Raw genomic sequence first — 21,729 nt, forward strand, 5'->3', positions numbered from 1 at the left:
CGCCGGCACCTCAATCACCGCCGCCGGGTCACAGAGACGGGGGGGCTAGGAGGCCCTATGCAGCCAGAACACGTAGGTGGCAGGAGGATGCCGGGGGGGCGGGGGCCCCAATTCACGTCGCCACCACCATCTTGCTGCCTGCCGGGCCTACCGCACCCCGCCAAAAGTGCGTCCACAGCCCCAAGATCGTTCACCCTGCCCCCACGCCGGCCGATGCACCAGCCAATCGGGATCTCGACGCACCACTGGTAACAGAGATGGGGGGGCCAAGAGGCTCTATGCAGCCAGAGCACGCAGGAGGGGGGGCGGGGGCTGCAAATCACACCGCCACCACCATCTTGCAGCCAGCCGGGCCCCCGGCCTGCCTCACCCCGCTGAAAGTGCTGCCACCGCTCCAAGGCCGTCCACCTTGCCCCCGTTGCCCCCACGCCGGCCGATGCACCGGCCGATCGGGGTCCCGAAGCCTCACAAGCAACGTCCTGATGAGCGGCGGCCCCGCCACTCAGGGCTGCGGATGCAGGGCTGCCCCCGCGCGGGCCGCCACCCGGCCCTCAGCGGCCTCGCACCTCATGCGAGGCCCGGCACCACCTCGCAAGGCCGCACCTCCCGCCGTGTCGGCCGCGACAGGCCACAGGCGCCGCGGAATGCGGCCGGATCAGCAGGAGAAAGGGCCCCCGTCAGGGAAACACCGCTAAACTCAGGTAAGTGACACAGAGACGCGCTGAGGGTTACCGGATTCGAGGCGGATGACGGAGGGGTCCGGAGCACTCTTTGAGTGCGACCGCCATCTTGACGCCTGAGACCAGAAGTTCCAAAACCCTTGATGTTGTTATAGGTTCATGAATTGTTCACTTGAATGGAGGACTGAGCAATAGGTAGCAGTTTATACATCATGCATTTTTTCCTCATATTGTCTCGTTGTAGAGTGTGGGTGTTATATTGTGTTAAAGGTTTATTTATCTCTGTTTTGTTGCTGCTTAGCAGAGATTATTTATGCATTTCTGATGATGTATTATACATATATTGCTTCAAAACGTATTTTTAACCAATGGAAGATGTCAGTGGTATGCCCATGAAGTGCAGAGTTCAGAGCAAATGACAGAAAGGGAAAAGCAGTCTACTGTAGCAATACTGAAAACACAATGGCACAGCCTTTGAAGTTGTTATACTTTTTAGCCCTTTTTTGAATGTGTCACATTATTTCGATGTCGGCGCCACTTTCTGATACAGTGATGGGTTGATGTGAAGTGCGGGTAGTCAGATACAAGACACTGATTTCTTTGTTAGAGAATATGCCTGCTGCCATGAGTCTGCCTACCCGTAACCAATCGCTTCCTCCTAGGTGTGGAGTTGTTCTGGATGTTTCTGTGTCTTCCATATGCCCTGCATCCAGAAGTGGGCCAAGGACAGCGTTTTCCTTTTCTCCTCTATAACGGATGATGATTTTGGAAAGAAAGATTATCCATGGCATTGGTAAGATATCTGCAATATAAAAAAAAAATGTTTTTGTTAACGGGGTATCAGAACCAGGTGGAACGACAGTTAGAACCCAAAGGTTAACCCATGTAAAAGCAGATAGAACGATATGTAGATCCAAATGTTTTCTCGGTCTTTTTGATATTTTAGAAATTTACTTTTGATTTCCTTCAGAAATTATTGTATAAGGTCTGTTTGCAAACGTGATCGATGATCGCTAATCACCTGTGGCTTTCATGTCTTTGAGTGCTTTCTAGGAAATATGCATACTTGCCTTTGTGCATCAAGGAATATGTTGGATTCTGCTGTCTTGTTGAATACAAATAATCATCACTTTTCCAGTTTCTGTTTATTCATATACTTTTGTTATTTTATTCTGTAACCACTGTTTAAATGTGACAACCTATCTTGTTTTTAACACTCATTATATATATGCTGTTATGTGTGACATACTCTCAGTTAAGTCAAATTAAGATATCCAGATCCAAATGTAGTGATTTTGTTTTTCATGTAGATGTTTGGTCTGTTTTGGGAAACTTAGAATCTAGGTTGTTAGTAAGTGCTTAACATAACCTGATGTCTGGAAGCACCTTCGGGTCAGTTAAGTCAAATTAAGATATCCAGATCCAAATGTAGTGATTTTGTTTTTCATGTAGATGTTTGGTCTGTTTTGGGAAACTTAGAATCCAGGTTGTTAGTAAGTGCTTAACATAACCTGATGTCTGGAAGCACCTTCGGGTATCACAGTACTGCACAGTAGCAGTGCAGATGCTGTCTGGCCAAGTCCGGAAGATGCCACCTTTCCCTCCCAGGCTGCAGCTACAGCTGCCATCTGTAGGGAAAGGGATTTCTGTATTCCATTAGGAGGACCTGTGAGGCAGTGGTAACCTTATTGTTCTCTGGTGTGCAGACAGGACAGTGTAGCTCTAGATTTAGTAACTCATGCCACTACATGAACAGAATTTTCAGGGAGAGTGAAATCATGCGGAAGAAGAAGTGACGAAGGCCATAGAGATGCTGCTGCACTGGCATCAAAACTGCTGGCACTGACTGTTGTTCTAATTTATTATAATGGCTCTTTTGATGATTTGCAGTAGTCTGTGAGCAAGTGGGTGAGTAGAGCTGGTCAAATTCGCTACCAAGACACTCTTGACGGATGGCAACTGCTGAGCCTCACCCACATATTAGCCATGTTTCAATTATAAGAGTCATTCCATAGCCTGCCCTCTGTTATCCCTTATTAGGGCATATGAGGGTGTTTGTGTTGTTTGGGGTGCAAATTCACGAAGGACAGAAACCCCATATGTTTCATACATATATCAATGTAACTTGTGTCCGCTGTTTGTGCAGTTTTCCTAGGTTATCCTGAACGTTTTTGCATTTCTTCAGAAGAAATTAAAATATTTTTTTTTCAGATTGTCACACAATTTTTGTGGTATTGGACAGCCTCTGTTAAATAGTGTTTGAGTATCCACGTCGCGTTCTTATGGTCTGGTATGTGAAATCCCGTGGGCTTACTTTTGCATACCTTTGATTGAGCATTACGGTCGCACAGTCCTTCCTTAAATGCTGGATTGTGCTATGTGCTAGTTCACTCTTCTTATTCTATGATTGTAAGCATAGCATTCATTTGTCCTCATCCTGCTGTATTCTATCACTGGAATTCTAGCATTCGTTTGTCTTAGTTCTACTGTAATGTTGCATTCTAAAGCAGTGATTTGTTTTCTAGCACATAGACTCACAGAACTGTATGTACATTTTTGTGAATATTACATATATTCTTTCTCTCTGCTCCTAGTCCCAAATGCCGTTTCGAGTACCAGCGTGTTGAAACTCCCAGTAGATACTACTGCTACTGTGGAAAAGTGGAAGACCCACCGGTGGACCCATGGCTTGTACCTCACTCATGTGGACAAGTGTGCGAAAAAGAATTTAAACCTTCATGTGGACACAAGTGCCTATTGCTATGCCACCCAGGTAATTATCCATGCGTACAGAAATACAAATGGTGGTATCAACTGGAACAAACTACCAGTTAACAAAATGCAGATCACACATATAAATTCACATCTTATGACAGTATGTAAGGAAAAAATGGATGTAAGGTAACAATTGTATATGAATTTCATACTCTGACCAGGGATAGTACTCTGTCTGGCCATTGGCTGACTGGACTGATGCCCCTGTCTCTATCTTCTCGGATCTCCAGTCACATTTATCTCAGGTTGATCTATTGCATCATACGTATGCCTGTGTCCTGAGTCTCTGTTACTCCCAGCTGTGGATATCCTGCCAGGTACAGGCAGAGGTAGAACTGCATCACCAAGGCGCTCAGTTCTAAGCTTGTCTTGACTGGAAACACGGACAGAGCACATCACATTTGCATCCAACCTCTCATCCATCATGCAGGTGTGCATCGCGGGCAGTTCTGCCTTTATGAACTTTAAGAGGTGTGAAGTTTTGATAAGTGACACAGGGCATAGATGTAGAGTTGCTAATAAATTAAATACAAAAGTCTGTACATCACCATAAATGTATTATTAACTGACTTCTATAACGTAAGCGAGTCAGATGCTATTTGACCTTGCTAGCAGTTAAAAAATAACTTTTTTTTTAACTTCAGTGGATTCGAGATAGGTCTGGCTAATGACTACTGGAACATTTGAGTTTGGTGAGACTTATGTGTCAGAATGCTAATGAGCGTATTATTTGTTGCATTAAGCCCAATAGCAAAGCCAACAGGTCTCGCCTTATTGGCCTATTGGCTCTTCAACATCTTTTGGGGATGCTGTTTAGTTATTACGCCTGTGTGCCTATTACGCCTGTGTGCCTACAAAATGCCCTGGGCAATATATATATATATATATATATTCACTGAAAAAACCATAGGTTTCACACATGTTATAGTTAGCTGGACATTTTACTGATAAAAAACCATTGAAATTCCCCCGTTATAGTTAGTGCAGGCAACTATAACTCACGCGACCGCAATCCTCTGCTGATGCTAATACTGTATTTAGACACTTATTTGCCCATGTCTTCTTCCATTAAATTTTAGCTATACATATATTACAAATATTTTTTTTTCATAAAGACACATATGTCATCAGCAGAGGATTGCGGTCGCGTGAGTTATAGTTGCCTGCACTAACTATAACGGGGGAATTTCAATGGTTTTTTATCAGTAAAATGTCCAGCTAACTATAACATGTGTGAAACCTATGGTTTTTTCAGTGAATTTGTACGGTTTTTTAAATGCTAAGTTACTTTACGCCATTCGTGGCGTGCGCGCCCACTTAACGCAGTTCGTTCCGTGCACGCACGGTGCGCGCACAGTGAGCACGCGGTGCGCTTTGCGCACCGCGCCCCCACTTTACGCAGTTAGTGCCGTGCACGCACGGTGGGCACGCTGTGCGCTACGCGCACCGCGTGCCCATGTTACGCTAGATGGGCCATGTACGCACCATGCGCTTCGCGCACCGTGCGCACATGGAGGACATATTATGCGCTTCGTTGTGAAAGGTAATCTTTTATTTTTGGTGTGTTACAATATGCCATGCACAAATGGTATCCTTCGGGCACCATTTGCACACGGGGTGGGGAGAGTGTGGATATATTTTTTTTTTTTTAATTTTTTACCGTCTTTGGGGACTCCTTGATCATGGCTATGTGCTTAGGAGCTGTCTAAACATCCCCGTAACATGTTTTTGGGCTTTGTTTTTCAACTCCCCCTCAGAGTGCGAGAGAGAAAATGGCGGCCGCCGCTTCCTGGTTTCGACCGATTCGAATGTTTACTAAGATCGAACAGCCAATCAGATTCGCGCTCGCGCACGGCACCGTACGCGTACGGTAAGCTTACCGTAAGCTTACCGTAAGCGCACCGTAAGCTGCCACAGATATATATATTGATTTAAATGCTATTTTCTGAGGAACTACTGAACAGAATTACACCAGACCTACAAAAGGCACTTCCTTGACCTGAGGACTACCTCTCTGCCAAATTTCAAGTAACTCTGTTCAGCCGTTCGGGCTGTAGCTGTGTCTAAAGGTCCTATGGAAAAATGCATGGGAAAAACGCGTTTTGGGACCCCCCTTTTTTCTCAGCCCCCACTTGACGAATCCCCCCGAGACTTTCAGGGTAGGAGCAAAGCGTAGCGCCCCACCTATTTTGAAAATTTCGCGAGGATTCGTCGACCGGCGCCAAAGTTATTCCAAATAGAATGTTGCGGTTTTCCTATGGAAACAGGGTCCTAACTATAACTACCTACTGGCGACCGCCAGTAGGTAATATATATATATATATATATATATATATATATATATATATATATTACTGTTCTGCGATAGATCAGTAAGCAAAAAAAGGAAAAGAAGTAACATGAACGTACTTTTTTTAAGGTATATGTAGAAGGGCAGACAGCAATTTGCTTCCTGGTAGTCCAAAGATTTTTTTATAGATAGATAGTGGGGTACAGTGGAGGCATGAGGGTAAGGAGCAACAGGGAGTGGTTGGGAGAGGGGAAAATCGGCACACAAAGCAGAGCTACACGAGGGTTGGGGGGCACACAAGAGCTTTCAACACGAGGGAGACAGCCATACTGAACTCCTGGAAGGTGGATATTTGGCGGCGGAAAAGTTTTTGAGGGAGAGCAGTAGAAAGTGAGCAGTAGAAAGATGGAACTCAGCCAATCAGAGAGATGCTGAAGAAACTATAGCCCAGGGGAGGGACAAACACAAGATGGACAATCTGGGACAAGGAGAGTAATTCAATAAAAAAACAAGCAAATGAGAGTGACAATAAAACCAACCATCAGCGGATGTAAGCTCCTGTACATTCTTGGTAAGCCCATAATCGGTCTTTTACAACCAGGCAGCTTGTGCTCTCTGGTAAGCTTGACCTAAAATTGGTTTAAAATATTGTCAATTAATTCCGAGGTTGATAAGATATGCCTATACCTATTGGTGAAGGTGATTGAACTAGGCATCACTATGTGAAAAGAGTTTATTAGCTTGTAATATTGGCATACTAGGTGTTCATTTGTGTTTTTGGAATGCGTTGGAGGAAAAATAGTTGGCAAATGTATGTTTAAAACATATTTGGACCATGGATGGCTGAAATGCTATCGTGGACGTGAAATACCTCTGTTATTGTATTATAAGGTGAATGCTTTTCAGTTTTTTTTTTAAATTGTAATATTGTACTGTAAGATACATTAAGTCTTATAAATGTGTCCTTGTATGAAGGTCCAACATGCAACTTGGAATTACCCAGTTGAACATCTCAAGTTTACATGTTACACAAGTCACATTTTGACACCACTCGGCTGAGAACACATCCTCTTAGATCTGTAAACAAGTACATCAATCAGATTAAATTGTTCAGTCAGACTTTGAGGGTTCTTTAAAGTTTGGTGGGTGCGGGATAGCCAGCAAAAATTGGAACATGTTGTAATTGCCCTATTTAGAGTGTATGCGTGGGTATGCACTCTAAAGAGCCTGGGCAGGATATCCACCCATTTTGGTCTATGACCCACATCCAAAACACTATATAACCCAATTTTTTGTCTTGTTATGACCAGCAATCAACATTTTCTGTATTAAATACCATTACAGGCGGCATGGAAACCTATTTTGCTCACACCAGTTTCACTGTTTTCATCATTTCCCAAACTCCTGATAATCAAATCATTTGCAGAGCATAACTTGGGAAATTATATTTGTTCCCTTATTGGTGAAGGTTTACTTTGTCAAAATTTTCTTGCAACTAATATATTACCCATCTCACTTATCTTTGTGCATTTGCTCAGTAAGCTGCACTCAATATAGTACTGGTCTCAGTGAATGTATGTTTACACTTTATGGAATTTAGTAATATTTATAAAGAGGTTATTATTACCTATTGAGTATGTGGTAACAAACTTGTCAGAAACCTATATATAATAATCTTGCATTTTCCTTGTTGTTAGGCCCATGTCCTCCGTGTCCTAAAATGGTCACCATAACGTGCTACTGTAAAAAAGCAAAGCCGGTGCCACGACGCTGCAGTGCCAAGGAGTGGTCTTGTCAGCTACCATGTGGGAGGAAATTGCAATGCGAGCAGCACAAATGTGAGCAGCCTTGTCACAAAGGTATATGTATATGTCTTTTCCTAAGTGTAAAGCATTATATTCAGGTACATGTTTTAGCTTCATAGTGTAAAATGACAAGTAACAGAGTATAATTTTCAAACTAAACACTGTCACGCTGTCATGTACAATACTAATGCTTGCTGGCAATCACACTGCATGAAAATACATACATAAAATTCATGACAGCTGATTATCTCCCATCACACTCAGGATCCCGGAACACTGTTAAAGTTGAGAGTAAACAGTCTAACCATCTTTGACAAAAAGCATTACATATGTATTTTATTTCAATTTTCTTTTGTTCCCAATCAGGTTTGTATAGAGGATAAAATAAAATGGTGTTTTAAGGCAGACACAGACTTCCTCAGTCCAAGTATGCAGAAAAGTTTCCCCTCAGTTCTGTTTCTGACTCTATGCTTGAGATCCAGAAAGACAACGCTTTGCCATTTCGTTTGTTTTTTCCTCATATGCGTTTCTTTTGTGAAAATATATATATTCTCCCAAAGTCTTTCACCTTCTACTGGGTACTCACACGGTTTTCTATCAAGTTTGAGTATCCTTGATCATGATTCAAGATCTCTCGCTCTCTCCACATTTAGGACACACTACATGTCGAGAACACCATCTGCAAGTCAAGGACACCCTCCTAATGCAGAGAAGCTCCTCTCAGTGCCAAGGAAACCCTTTTCGAACCTCCACCTGATTTAATAAATCTCTTTAGAGTCATAGATGAATCCCATATGTCTGTCTCTGAATTAAGTACTCTTAAGCTGAGAGGGATCGTGAAATAGTGAGCAAGCCCTTTGGGGACCTGTTCATGATATCAGAAGGGAAAATAATGCCCAATGTAGGAGCATAGCTCCCTTGTCAATCAATCAATCAATCAATCAATCATGGAATTTATATCGCGCACTACTCACCCGGAAGGGTCTCAAGGCGCTTGGGGGAGGGGGTCTGCTACTGCTCGAACAGCCAGGTCTTGAGCTATTTCCTGAAGGCGAAGTGGTCCTGGGTCAGCCGCAGGTGGACGGGCAGGGAGTTCCATGTCTTGGCCGCTAGGTAGGAGAAGGATCTTCCTCCGGCGGTGGCTCTCTGGATGCGAGGGACGACGGCGAGGGCGAGGTTTGCGGATCGTAGCTGTCGGGTGGGCGTGTAGAAGGTCAGGCGGTCGTTGAGGTACCTTGGGCCCAGGTCGTGGAGGGATTTGTGTGCGTGGGTGAGGAGTCTGAACGTGATCCTCTTGTTGACAGGGAGCCAGTGCAGGTCTCTCAGGTGGCTCGAGATGTGGCTGCGTCGGGGGGCGTCCAGGATGAGACGGGCGGAGGCGTTCTGGATACGCTGAAGTCTTTTCAGAAGCTTGGCTGTTGTACCGGCGTAGAGGGTGTTTCCGTAGTCTAGTCTGCTGGTGACGAGGGCCTGGGTGACAGTCTTCCTGGTCTCGGTCGGGATCCATCTGAAGATCTTGCGGAGCATGCGGAGGTTGTGGAAGCAAGATGAGGAGACAGCGTTGACTTGTCTGGTCATCGATAGGGAGGAGTCCAGGATGACGCCCAGGTTGCGTGCGTGGTCCGTTGGCTTGGGTGCGGTGCCCAGGGCCGGGGGCCACCAGGAGTCGTCCCATGCGGAGGGCGACAGTCCCAGGATGAGGACTTCTGTCTTGTCCGTGTTCAACTTCAGGCGGCTGATGTTCATCCATTCGGCGACATCTTTCATCCCTTCGTGTAGGTCGGCTTTGGCGGTGTCGGGGTCTCTGGTGAGGGAGAGAATCAGCTGGGTGTCATCGGCGTAGGAAATGATGTTGAGGTTGTGTTGGCGTGTGATGGCAGCGAGGGGTTTCATGTAGATGTTGAAGAGAATGGGGCTGAGCGACGATCCTTGCGGGACGCCGCAGATGACTTCGGTGGCCTCAGAGCGGAACGGAGGGAGGCGTACTCTCTGTGTTCTGCCGGAGAGGAATGTGCTTATTTTACAGCACTTGCCCTAAAGACTAATTTGGAAGCTAATACATTTTAGGGTCACAAACCCATAATATTGTAGCCTCAAATGACTGCTGCATCATGGATAATGTTGTCAATTTTGTGGAAAAGGAATGCTTTCCCAATCCTCTTACATTACGCATGCTTAGATTACCATGGGTGTGTAGTTTTAACAAATGTTAGGGACTGGAAATCTCCCTTGGTGCTGGATCTCACTGGAGCCAAAAAAGGCAGAATTTCCTCTTATGAAGTACCCTTGTTAAAAGAGACTGCTAGAGAAATCTAACAAGTTGGGACTTGCCTCGTTTGCACAGTGTGATGTTGTGTAATGGGTTATTTATTTCACGACAAATACAGAACAATAAACTATCACAGTGATGTGTACATTAAGGTACAAGAAAATGATTGACAGCAAATTACTAAATGTGAATCCATGTTTCGGGGCGTTGTGGAATCGCATATTGCAATGCTGAAGAGGTGGGGTATTCCATAACTGAAGCTTGAAGTCTGAATGAGGGAATGGTGAGGCATGTTTTATGGTAGGTTGGTATTCTGAATAAAGGGGTGGCAGAGGAACTTAAACTTTTGTAAGGGAAGCATTTCATGAGTTTATTTCTCAGTAAGATAGGTCCCATATCATCAAATTCTCCATGTGCAAAATAATTTAAAACCCGGTTCTTTTGTGGACTGAAAACAAATACATTTGGTTTAGAGATGGAGATAAATGATCAGTTTTCCTGTATTTTAGTCATGGTCTGGCAACAATCAATCAATCAATCAGAGTATTTGTAAAGCGCACTACTACCCGTGAGGGTCTCAAGGCGCTAAGGGGTGGGGGAGTGCTGCTACTGTTCGAAGAGCAAGGTCTTGAGGAGTCTTCTGAAAGTCAGTAGGTCTCGGGTCTGCCGAAGGCGGATGGGGAGGGTGTTCCATGTCTTGGCGGCGAGGTGGGAGAATGATCTGCTGCCGCCGGTCACTCTTCGGATGCGGGGGACAGTGGTGAGAGAGTGGTCAGCGGAGCGGAGCTGGCGGGCGGGGTGTAGAAGCTGAGTCGGCTGTTGAGGTATGCTGGTCCGGTGTTGTGGGAGTGCCTTGTGTGCATGGGTGAGGAGCTTGAAGGTTATCCTCTTGTTGACGGGGAGCCAGTGCAGGTCTCCCAGGTGGGGTGTGATGTGGCTGCGGCGAGGGATGTTGAGGATCAGGCGTGCAGGGCGTTCTGGATGCGTTGGAGCCATTTCAGGAGTTTGGCCGAGGCTCCTGCGTAGAGGGCGTTTCCGTAGTCCACTCTGCTGCTGACGAGGGCCTGGGTGACCGTCCTTCTCGTTTCGGTGGGGATCCACTTGTAGATCCTGCGGAGCATGCGGAGGGTGTTGAAGCAGGAGAAAGAGATGGCGTTGACCTGTTTCGTCATGGAGAGGGTGGAGTTGACGATGACCCGTAGGTTGCGTACGTGGTCGGTGGGTGTTGGAGCTGTTCCTAGTGCGGTCAACCACCAGGAGTCGTCCCAGGCAGAGGGGGTGGATCCGAGGACGAGTACCTCCGTCTTGTCCGAGTTCAGCTTCAGTCGGCTGTTTCTCATCAAGTCTGCGACGGCCTTCATTCCCTCATGGAGGTGGGTTTTGGCGGTGTGGGGGTCTTTGGTGAGGGAGAGGATCAGATTTCTGCACACATTGATATCTGAAGATAGTATAACTTATACTCCATATACATATTTGAAAGAAAGCACTGGTAGAGGTGTGCCTGAATTGTCTACGATGGAAAAGCAGCATTTAAACTAGTCAGAAGTTTCAGCATTAGTGTGTGTGGTGCCCACCAATATTCCCACACTTCTCAACATTTAGGCTGTGGTAGGATACTGCTCCATTGAGGCTTTACAAAGTTTGTGATCCTAAATGGGGTTCCCTTATAGCAAGCAAAATCTCCTAGTTTACAGAGTAAGTTTCAGGAATCGGTGAGGCATTTAGCACCTTTTGCTGAACTAATGAATTATCGAAAAGTAAGAAAGTGATTTTCTTTCTTGTTTTCCAGACACATTATTCTTTGTGTGTCATCTTCATTCATACAGCAATCAAGTTTGCATGCAGACAGCAGTTTGCCAAGCAGTCTTGAGTGAAAACTAAAAGAATGGGGGAAAGGGCTCAGCCCAGAATGACACCCCAAAAGACATGCCTAACTGCATTCCCAAAAAAGGGAAATATACTCCACATGTACTTTACTGCATCATAAAACCCAAAGCAACCCAATCCTTGGCAGTATCTTTTATATTGATTTTACTGGTTGTTTTAATGCAAGTCCCTGTGGTATTATCATAGATATTTTTAGATTTTTTCTGGCAACTTATGCCTCAGTCCTGGTGAGTTTGTCGCCGGAAAATGGGGAATCACATTGCAGAGACACTGATTTCTAATGTTTGTTTCCCAATCCGTTGGCCACAATTTGGTATACTGCAGTAATTCCACATCCCATAATTATGTTGCTAAATTACTGCATTGGTATTTCCACTCAGTATAGAATCACAGATTGAAATTGGCAACCATGGAAAGTGTCACTTATTCTGCAATGAACGGCTGATTTATAAAAAAAAAAAATAATCAGTGTGGAGGAAATAGACTTTTATAAATGATTCTCTCTAATGTTCTGATAAACATTCTATTCAGTTAAGGTAAAGTAAGTTATTTAATTTGAAAGCGCACTAGCAATGTTAAATCGTGTAATTGATAATGTTTTATAAGATATACATAAATGAAATATGATACTGCTACATTATTAACTTATAAAAAAAGAATAAAAAGGATACACAAAGTGACACAATGCCATATTGGTAAAAGAGTTTTGTTTTTTAGAATACTTTCTGGATTTGCAAGTGGCCACGGTATTAGGACAATTATTGCCAATTAAAGGCCCAAATATGAAGTAAAGTCCAAGCGTTTGTCGTCTTGGAAAAGCAGCATGTTAATGAGGTGCAAAAATTGTTCTTTCCCATTGTCTTGCCAGATAGACACAAGTTTAGCATTTAAATCTTGAGAGATATTTTCATGCAAATCAGAGGAGCCAGCAATCATGACTTTAGAAACTGTGGTGCTAAGACGTTCCTCAGTTACTCAAAATATATTTGCTATGCTGGTTAATGGAAATATTTGTCTGTCAAAAGACTGTTGCATTTCCAAAGACAAATGCAAAAGGAAAGCTTATGCTTATTCTCGATCAGCTGAACTGACTTTGAGTCTGTTGAAGATCTTCTTAAGTCTTATCATCTCTGTTTAAAGGTAGTGACATGGTTGTATTATTCACGTACCTACTACTGATAGTGTTGACCCCCAAAGCCGAATGGTGATTGGCTGAATAATTGGAAGATAATGCATGTTAAACTATTCAAAGGAGAAAGATATACCTGGACAAAAACAAAGAAGTAGAGGAGCTGGCTGACTGAGTAGTCAAGTATTTATGGACAAAGGATGTTCTACCTGCAATGCCATAAAAGCTGTGTAAAATATAAATTATCTGCATTTCTCTGCCCGTAATAAAGCACTCGAAATTCATATATAAATACATCTGTAATACTATGCCATACCCTAAAGTTCTTTCCAGTTTCAACAATAACTCACATATATCGGTGTATAGAGGGCACTAGTCAGATTGCAGCCATGTCCAGTGTGATTGACAACATTCAAGTTGGAACTAGCCCTCAGCTAGGGGTGCCCTGCACTTAACATTTCTGGAAAGTAAGTTGCTGCAAAACAAGATGCAGCAAACCTACTGATAGTAGCTACCTGCTAGATCATTCAGAGTGAGTGGTCATTGCACATGCTAGTGTAGTGTAGGCAACGTGGCATCTATCAGGAAGAATCAGACACTTTCAAAAGGAGCCTGGAGTGCTAACTATTCCAGAAACAAAACATTTGGGGAACTCATTAAGGGGTTACTTGTTTTCCTCCCCATAGAGTTTCTTTCCACTAAGATCTTGTAATCTAGAGTATAGCAACACAATATAGAGACAAAAATGCACGTTGTATTCATTTTCAGGACTTGTGTCAGTAAAATCCTGGTGGAAAGAATACTAGTGATCCTCTGAATTCTCCAGAATGTCTGCTTTTGAGAAATTGATTTTCCAATTATGGAATGTGCATTGCTGTGGTTTCCAAAATGTATGTGTGCAGTAGAGTCCTCTCGCTCTTAATAATCTAAGGGAACTTACAAATATCTGACACCATTTATTAGGTTCATTCCACAAAAAGTAGGAAGCTTTGGAATATATTGTTGTGAACTACTTTGTGTGGGTGTTGCAAGTACATGTTCTGCTGTAAAAACGTCAGTATTTTCTCTTTCTGTCCAGGTTGGATTGTTGAACCAAACTAGCCCCACCCGTTTTTCCTCATTTTTTTCTGATATTAGGCCCTTTTTGATATCCAAATGCTGAACACTAATGCATGTGGTAAAACTAAGCATAGGTGTATATCTAAACTTCTTTGTGCCCTATGTGCACCCATACATGTGGGGGTTCCATTTAGACCAGGAGGAGTTTGTGGATGTACACTGTAACAATACAGTGGGTTTCTGATGGTTGTGTTATACTGCAATCTAACCATCACAAATGCCACTAACAGAAATAGAGCCCTCCTAACAAATGTCGAGCTCATACTCTTCCGGGTAAAAATTCCACATTCATTCTACCACTGCAGAACCATCAACTATTTTTCTCTGTAGAAATAGATCAGGTCATGTACCATGCAAACAGCATCAAGCAGGCTTTCACCGTGTGCACCATCCAGCTACTCAACATACCCAAATAAACCACTTTTAAGGTGCTCTCAGAAACTGACGTTTTTGACATTGTCGCTCGCTTCAAGTAAACTCGGTACGAAGTCCACTTTTCTCCATACACCCTTATAAGATGCCTATCTGGAAAATCTATTAGACGCCTCATCCATGATGTCCCTTCCTCTTGCACAATAAGTCTCTTTCCTAATGCAGTCCAAAGACAGCATATCTTCCTGTTATTTAAGAAAACTTACTAACTCAAAATTGAAAGAGCAGTGCTTATACAGCTGCAAAACTAAACCAACAGCATTCTCTTCCTACACAAATACCAATCGAGTTTCAACTCTACCCAGGTTATGTGCAGCCACAACATTTCCTATCACTGACTATTTCTCAGGCAAGAGCTCTCATGAGTATGTTATACTTTTGACTGTCAAGCTCTGATCCATATTCTGATCAACATTGTACCACATGGAATTGAACAAAACCATAATCCACTTGCTCTGCTCCTACCTCTCCAAGTGACAGGACCATGTTCAGATGGACACCTCCAGTAACAATGGCTGTTGGTGATTAACAGTGTTATTAGTCTCCATTACTCTCAATCCCATCTGTAACCAATACATGGTGTCTCTTGGAGTTGTCACTGCTAACCACTATATCAAGACTCACTAGCAGGCGGATGAGACACAACTGTCTGAAAGTGCCCACAATTAATGAGGTGGGTTGACTCAGATTTCATTCTCCTCACTAATTTCACTATCCAAGCCAAGATTTAGGAGTAATTGTCCAATGTGTAGCTGGACAAATTCACATTTCAACACTCTGCAAACAAAACAATTACGTTGATTAATCGTTTACACTGGTCTATTTCAGAATTCCATATTTTCATGGAAAGCCAGGTAGTGGTAACAGCTCTTGCTACCAGATCATGATTTCCGAATGACCATCCAAACACTGATCTCCCATCTCAATGGTAGTAGTGCACTACTCACCGACATCCTGACTTCAACAATTACTCCACTGAAGAGTATTTTGAGCAGCACTGCCTGATTCAAGAAAGGTCTAAAGAAGAACAACGTATGTCACGCCTGTGCTGCTGAACTGGCACTGGCTTGACTCTTCAGGTCCACATGTTAAACAACTGCTCCTTCACCTAAAAGACAGGAACAGCCATTGTAATATTTTACCTAACAGAAAAGGTAACCACTAATAGCAACTAGGGATAGGTAATCTAAATACACCAGTTTTTCTGCCTTGGTGTGGAGTCAAGGTTATTCTGCTGCTCCCCAGGCAGAAAAGAACAAGACCAGCTCAGTTGCTTTTAGGAGCACTCTGAGGGACTGAGCAATGTATTCAGTTTAATGATACTTGTATTATGGTAACTTTCCCTTCTTAGATGCATTGTCATGGTGCAGTTAGCCCAGTGTAATTATTATCAAAGTAATTGCAGTATCTGGCCTCTGTCAGTGGTGGATGGTAGAAGAATTCATGATCCAATGCGTTCCTCACTGCATGGAAAAAAGGAACTTGTGCTGCATGGCACTCTGCCTGCATCTCATCAACAGAAATTGTGGGGCAGACAGCTGTGAAACCAGCAGAATTGCCTGAAGTTGTATCACAGATTTAAAATAAATAAATAAACTGAATTTGCCCACCTCTAGCCTCAACATAGGCAGCCTCCGAATAAATATGTGTAAAAAATGAAAAGACAAGCAATCAAACCTCAGTCTATGCATGAACGATCTGGAACAATTTCACTCTACTAAGCAAGTTCACCTCTTGGTTTAGTGTTTTTAGCTTGACTGCAAGGAACCTCATTCCTGTTGTATTTCATCAAGGAGATGAAAACACACAACCTTAAGGAGCATCATCTGTTACTGATAATGTACCCCAGTGCTTCCCTCACCTTAGGACCTCCTGCACCTCTTATGAACAATCGCTTGAATCATTCCCTAGCTCCAATATTATGCTCAGCAGTATGTTGCTCACTAGCTACATTTGCACTATAAAAATACTATTACCAGTCTGTTTCAAAGACATTATGGAAGTCTGTATAATTTTTCTAATCCCATTTACTTTATAAATTATTTTCATCTACTCTGATGTTCTGAACACCCACGATATGTTGTAATTGATTCTTCGTGTCGAAACATAACTTTTAGATTGATAGCTTTATGTTGATGTATTTCTGTTTGAAGTCGTTTGTTTTCTATTTTGGGTGGAAGCCAAATTGAAAAGTATTCTTTAATAGCTGTGTGCTGTTGTTTATTTACCTTTCCTTTTATTATGAATGACATCAACATGGGATCACAACTAAACATTTTCAAATTTTAGGAGACTGTCAGCCCTGCCCGCGAGTGAGCAAGCAGAGGTGTCTGTGTGGTAGACAAATTGCAGAAAGATTGTGCGCTAACCCACTGTGGCAATGCAACCAGGTAAGCATCAGATAAACAAGATCACAGCTTTTTCTCTAGTTTGGGTAATTATAGTCCATGTGTGTGCTTTTTAATTAAGTTGTTGAACACTTTGCATTTCTTCTTGGCATTTGCACATAAGTACTTTACAGAGTGTCATCTTTATTAATTCACGTTTGCCTTTTGCCTGTTTTGTTTCAAAACTTATAAAACGTGTAGGCTGGTAGTGGGTTTAGAGTGAGAGCAAACACTAAGAGGCATATCAAAATAAACAACCACCAAACAAAGAGTCTGTCACAAACTTCGAATCTCCAGTGGTGTTAAAAAAGGCAGACCACCAAATTCTCAATGCTGTATGGATTATTTGGTCATGTGGGAAGGTGAAAATTACATGTTGGCTGTAAGTTAAAGGAATCTTACTTAGGCAGTTTGTTCTTTGATGGAGTTGCAGTAACTAAACAAATCTTCAAAACCTGGCCACCTTCATAGAAGTGTTCTTTTATTTGTCACACAGTAGGAATAGACGCATTTCATCTATTGTTTTCATACCCATTTCCCTAATTGAATATAGAAGATTTTTTTCCTTTGCCGCTTGTAGAGGGGCATTCTGCAACCCTTAGTTGGCATAAACATTCAAACTATTAGATAATGCCATTCTCCATTTTTCTTTTTTTTGCTGATGTTAGTGTGAGTGAATTATTTCTAGTTAGCACAAGTGTCTGGCAGCCTTACATAAGGGATCAGTTTGATCTAGTATGCCATTTGATACCCTTCTTTAATTTTTACGTCTTTTCCATTTGCTCTTTGTGTGTGTGTGTCATAATTTGGAATATATTTGTTTTTGTAAACTGTGATCCTTAAATAATAGTGTAATTTTAGATTTTATGATGGATGCGCCAATTGTCTTGCCTTAATCATTTTGTGTTTTGAACTTGAAACAGAACAAAGTCTTGTATAATGTTATGTTTTACACTAGGTACTAAAAGACTTTCTTTTGGGCAGTCATACATCTTTACAATTCTTACACTGAAAGAAAGATTTGTGGCTCGGTTTAACAATTTACTGAAAAACTTCATCTTTTGGATTCATCCTGCATTCATAAATATCTTGTGGGTAGGCCCTTTTTTTATAATAAAGACATGAACTGTTGAAGAAAGGGCTTTTATGAAATGTAGTGCATCCAATTCTGTCTAATAGTTATGCAATAATTGTTTTTTTGGGATTGTGTGTCGTACAGTACAATTATTATAATGCATATTTCTACAAATTCTTCATTGTAGAAATATCCCCGAGCATTAGGCTGGATCTAGACAATTTTCAGTTATGCTATCCGTGCATCATGTGTTGCCTTTATTACCTTTTAGATTAAAAGATCTTGTCTCTCTGATGAGGCAACCAACATTAAACGGAGCCAAATCTATTTTATAGATTCAGTTCTATATTTGAGGCTAAATCTGAGGGGCCTACCTTCCTCGATCATAGTAATGAGCCTTACACCAACAACGAGAGACATCTACTCGCCCTCCACAAGTTTTGCAAAATGCATATGAGGCTTGACACCTCCCCAAAGTTGGCCATCTTATGACATTTGCCTTGGTCTCCATTGATTCTTTAAGATTCTCCACTGAGGTGGGAGAAATTATGGCGGCTATGACCATACAATTTCCTACTACAGATTCCAAATTTAACACGCAGTTGGAGATCTTGAAGTCGTTAAGGAAGTGTACAACCTCTTCTTTGTTTTTAGCAGAGGAGCTGGTTGACACTGGCAATAGTCAAGTTACTATTCTAGTGTAAGCAAGAGAGTGGCCTAAAAGTGTAGTCCTATATAACAAAGGTGGCGTAAAGATCCTACCCAATACATGAAGGTTTGGTGGTACACGTATCTTCTGTAAAGGTGAAGTTTCAAATCTTTTTGATTTCACTCCTAGATTGGACGGCCCAAAAGGTTGGATAATTCCTCCCATATGATATACTAATGCATCTAATAGCCTCATTTGGCAGTGACCTGAGAGAGATGCCCTTATTTCTTTTGGCTCACATGGCCCTAAATGGTGAGAAAACATCAAAGTTCAGAGGATGACGAACCCACAAACTGTTGCTCCTCTTCCCCCATGTTTGTGTAACTGCCTTATTTATTCAATTCTACCCTGCACCATATAGTTCCAGTTTGGAACAAAGTGGCAATCTTCCCAGTGTGGTTATAGATTTAACCTCGATCCAGATGGTTAACTTGGAAGTCTTTGTGAGCAGGAGTGAATACCTCAATCAAATTATCAGTTGGTTCCAAGACTGTCTTTGTGCTTTGGATCAAAGAAGAATTCCTATTTGTTTATCCTATCCCTCTTAGTCGGGATGTACAACATACAAGATGTATGTAGGCTTACTTGCCCCTTTCAACTAAGCATGTAATGGTGCTCTAATCTGATTTACACTATTAATTCATAAGAGGAGTCGGTGGACATGCCCCTGTTGTCACACTATCCTCAAGGGTACCATTTCTCTATGTACACCTACCTTCACACCCAACTTGCACACCACTCACATCTTGACTGCAATAGGGATAATACTAACAACTAGGCATTGAGACAGTCTGGAAGAAAGCCTAGACCCATAGTGGCTACTTAAATGAGGTTGAAATATGTTGACTCCATAGAGGACGTAGGGACAATATATCCCACAGACACTCACACACACCATTTATTAAGCAAACCAAGGGCACCCATCAATTAAGAAAAACCAGGGTGTCCCTGAGCTAGGTTTGTTCTTAACACCCCATTGGATAAATATCACCAGCATTTGCAATGCAATAGGTATTGCATTTACGAGAGTTTGAGCTATTGGTATTGTAAATGACAATGCCTTTTATTTATGTGTTGTTTTTAAAACCAATAAATGAAAGGCATTGTCATTTACAATAGCTTAAACTCTCCCAATTGTGAGACCTATTGCATTGCAAATGTGTTTGTGCTATAATTATTTTTTTAATGAGTTGGGAGAGCATTTTCACTGCCTGCAGCGCGATACCAAAGGGATGATGGACGGAGCGTTTGAGCAAATCAAACACTCACCCCCAGTCGACTGATCTGGGTTTAATCCATCATCCTTCTTTAGCTCACTCCACCACCCCAGTTCAGACATGGCCATATGCAAATCAGTCTGACCCTGTGCCTCATGGGAACAATCCAGCCTGAACTGCCAAGCCATGTCTTACCTGATTCGGAAACAAGCATCCTGGGACCAGTTTCGGGTTCATAACCCTCAAAAGCCAGGCTATCTTGAATCCAGTGGCAAAGTAAGCAAGGGACCCACGTCTGGGCATACCCTGCCAACTTAGGGCGAACAAAGCGATACCAAAGGGTATGATGGACGGAGTGTTTGAGCAAATCAAACACTCACCCCCAGTCAACTGATCTGGGTTTAATCCATCATCATTCTTTAACTCACTCCACCACCCCAGTTCAGACATGGCCATATGCAACAGCAGGCAGGACAGAGCTGTTTGAGAAAATAGTGCTCGGAGGCTGTAATTAAAGCCTACCGAGCAACAACACACGTAACAGGGGGTGTCGCCATGTGGGGTTACAAAAGGCGGTACTGAGGAGCTAGCTAACTCCTACTTGATGACCTGCTGGTGCTGTCCACGTTTCACATTTGTAAGGCTTAATTCTAGGCAAAGATATATCCTGGAACCCCTTTCCATGATAAACCTCTTTTTGCAGCTGTCCTACTTGACAATGTGTGTTGTCTGTTGTCATCTAGCTGTAAAAGCGTGGTTCCCACCTCTACCTTCTTACCCTTGACGTTATTTGTAGGTTGTGGTAAGATACCGAAATCGGGTAGCTCCCTCAAAGACCACTTTTTGTATAGTTCTCAAGTTAATGAATTCCAGGACTCAAACACACAGAAGCTGAATCTTAGTGGCATTCGCCTCATTCTCTGTAACTTCCACTTTGGATTCAAAATTTGAGCGAGGCTCCAATGCGCACAGTCTTTGATTCTCTGTGATTTACACCTCAGTATTGCCGCCTTGGATTTCTGGCTTTAAGGTGGTATTGAAACTTACAGGAAAACTTATGTACATTATTTTCATTTTGAAAGTGTACTATTGAATAATAATGTAAGTAATATCGTTAACCTTCATGATCTAGCACTGTTCTTTTGAATGCTGGTACGTTGTGTTTTACGGCTCCAGCATCATGCTATATTGTCATTCCACGGTTTTTAATTTCTTGCCTCCAGTGCAGCTACCAAATTCTTTATATGTTTTGAGGCTGCTGCAGGTCCTTCACAATAGCCTTTATCAGGGATTCCCTTGTGATGGTAATTCCTATATCTTCTTGTTGGTCAGGGACGCCTATTCAGGGGTTCTTGAGATATTGGGGAAGAAGTCTTCTATCCTCTCCATCAGGCCCAACTTGCTTTCCTATATGATATATACCTCTTTATTTAAATTTCCATTCTGGAATCAGTTGTTACCTTGAAGCAGAAGTGAAGGGCCCCTCCTCCATCATCACTTCAGCCATAATTTCCCTCCACACCTCGTATCCACTTTTCCTTTGTAGACCAAAGCTGCATCCAGAAAGCAATCCTACCCATATGGGCTTTTCAAATAACTGGAGTCTGTATAGTTGCTTCGATTGTTGCAGTCTACCAGGCTAGCCTGACTGGAGCATTTACCATGGCTGTTTCCCTCTTGCATGCCAAGAAATCGGCATGGCTAGCAGTGGCTCGTAAAATGGGACTGCGGTCCAACAATCCTGCAATTTGGTACACTGCCTTCACCAATCTACTGCCACCACCTACATTTGTTGTTGTAGTGCAATCCCAAAGCCAGAACCATGCTGGGTCCTAACACAGGTGTGACCATCTTGGTGCTTTGCAACATTCAACACCCTGTCCTTGTCATTAATCTCCATGGTACAGGGAATTGAGGCAGAACTCATCCATGGGTGCAGTTAATGCCTTTATATA

The 21,729-nt window shown here is 42.7% G+C and overlaps 1 protein-coding gene across 1 annotated transcript in view; it reads left to right on the plus strand.

The window, feature by feature from the left end:
• NFXL1 (nuclear transcription factor, X-box binding like 1) overlaps nt 1-21,729 on the plus strand; it is a 716,350-nt gene that overhangs the window by 127,164 nt on the left and 567,457 nt on the right. The window contains exons 5-8 of the mRNA XM_085642145.1: nt 1,343-1,473; nt 3,275-3,453; nt 7,443-7,604; nt 16,676-16,776. Coding sequence (XP_085498271.1) covers nt 1,343-1,473; nt 3,275-3,453; nt 7,443-7,604; nt 16,676-16,776 — 573 coding nt within the window. The remainder of the gene's footprint in view (nt 1-1,342; nt 1,474-3,274; nt 3,454-7,442; nt 7,605-16,675; nt 16,777-21,729) is intronic.

This window comes from Triturus cristatus, chromosome 2_2 (genome assembly GCF_964204655.1).
Source record: "Triturus cristatus chromosome 2_2, aTriCri1.1, whole genome shotgun sequence".
NCBI lineage: Eukaryota > Metazoa > Chordata > Amphibia > Caudata > Salamandridae > Triturus > Triturus cristatus.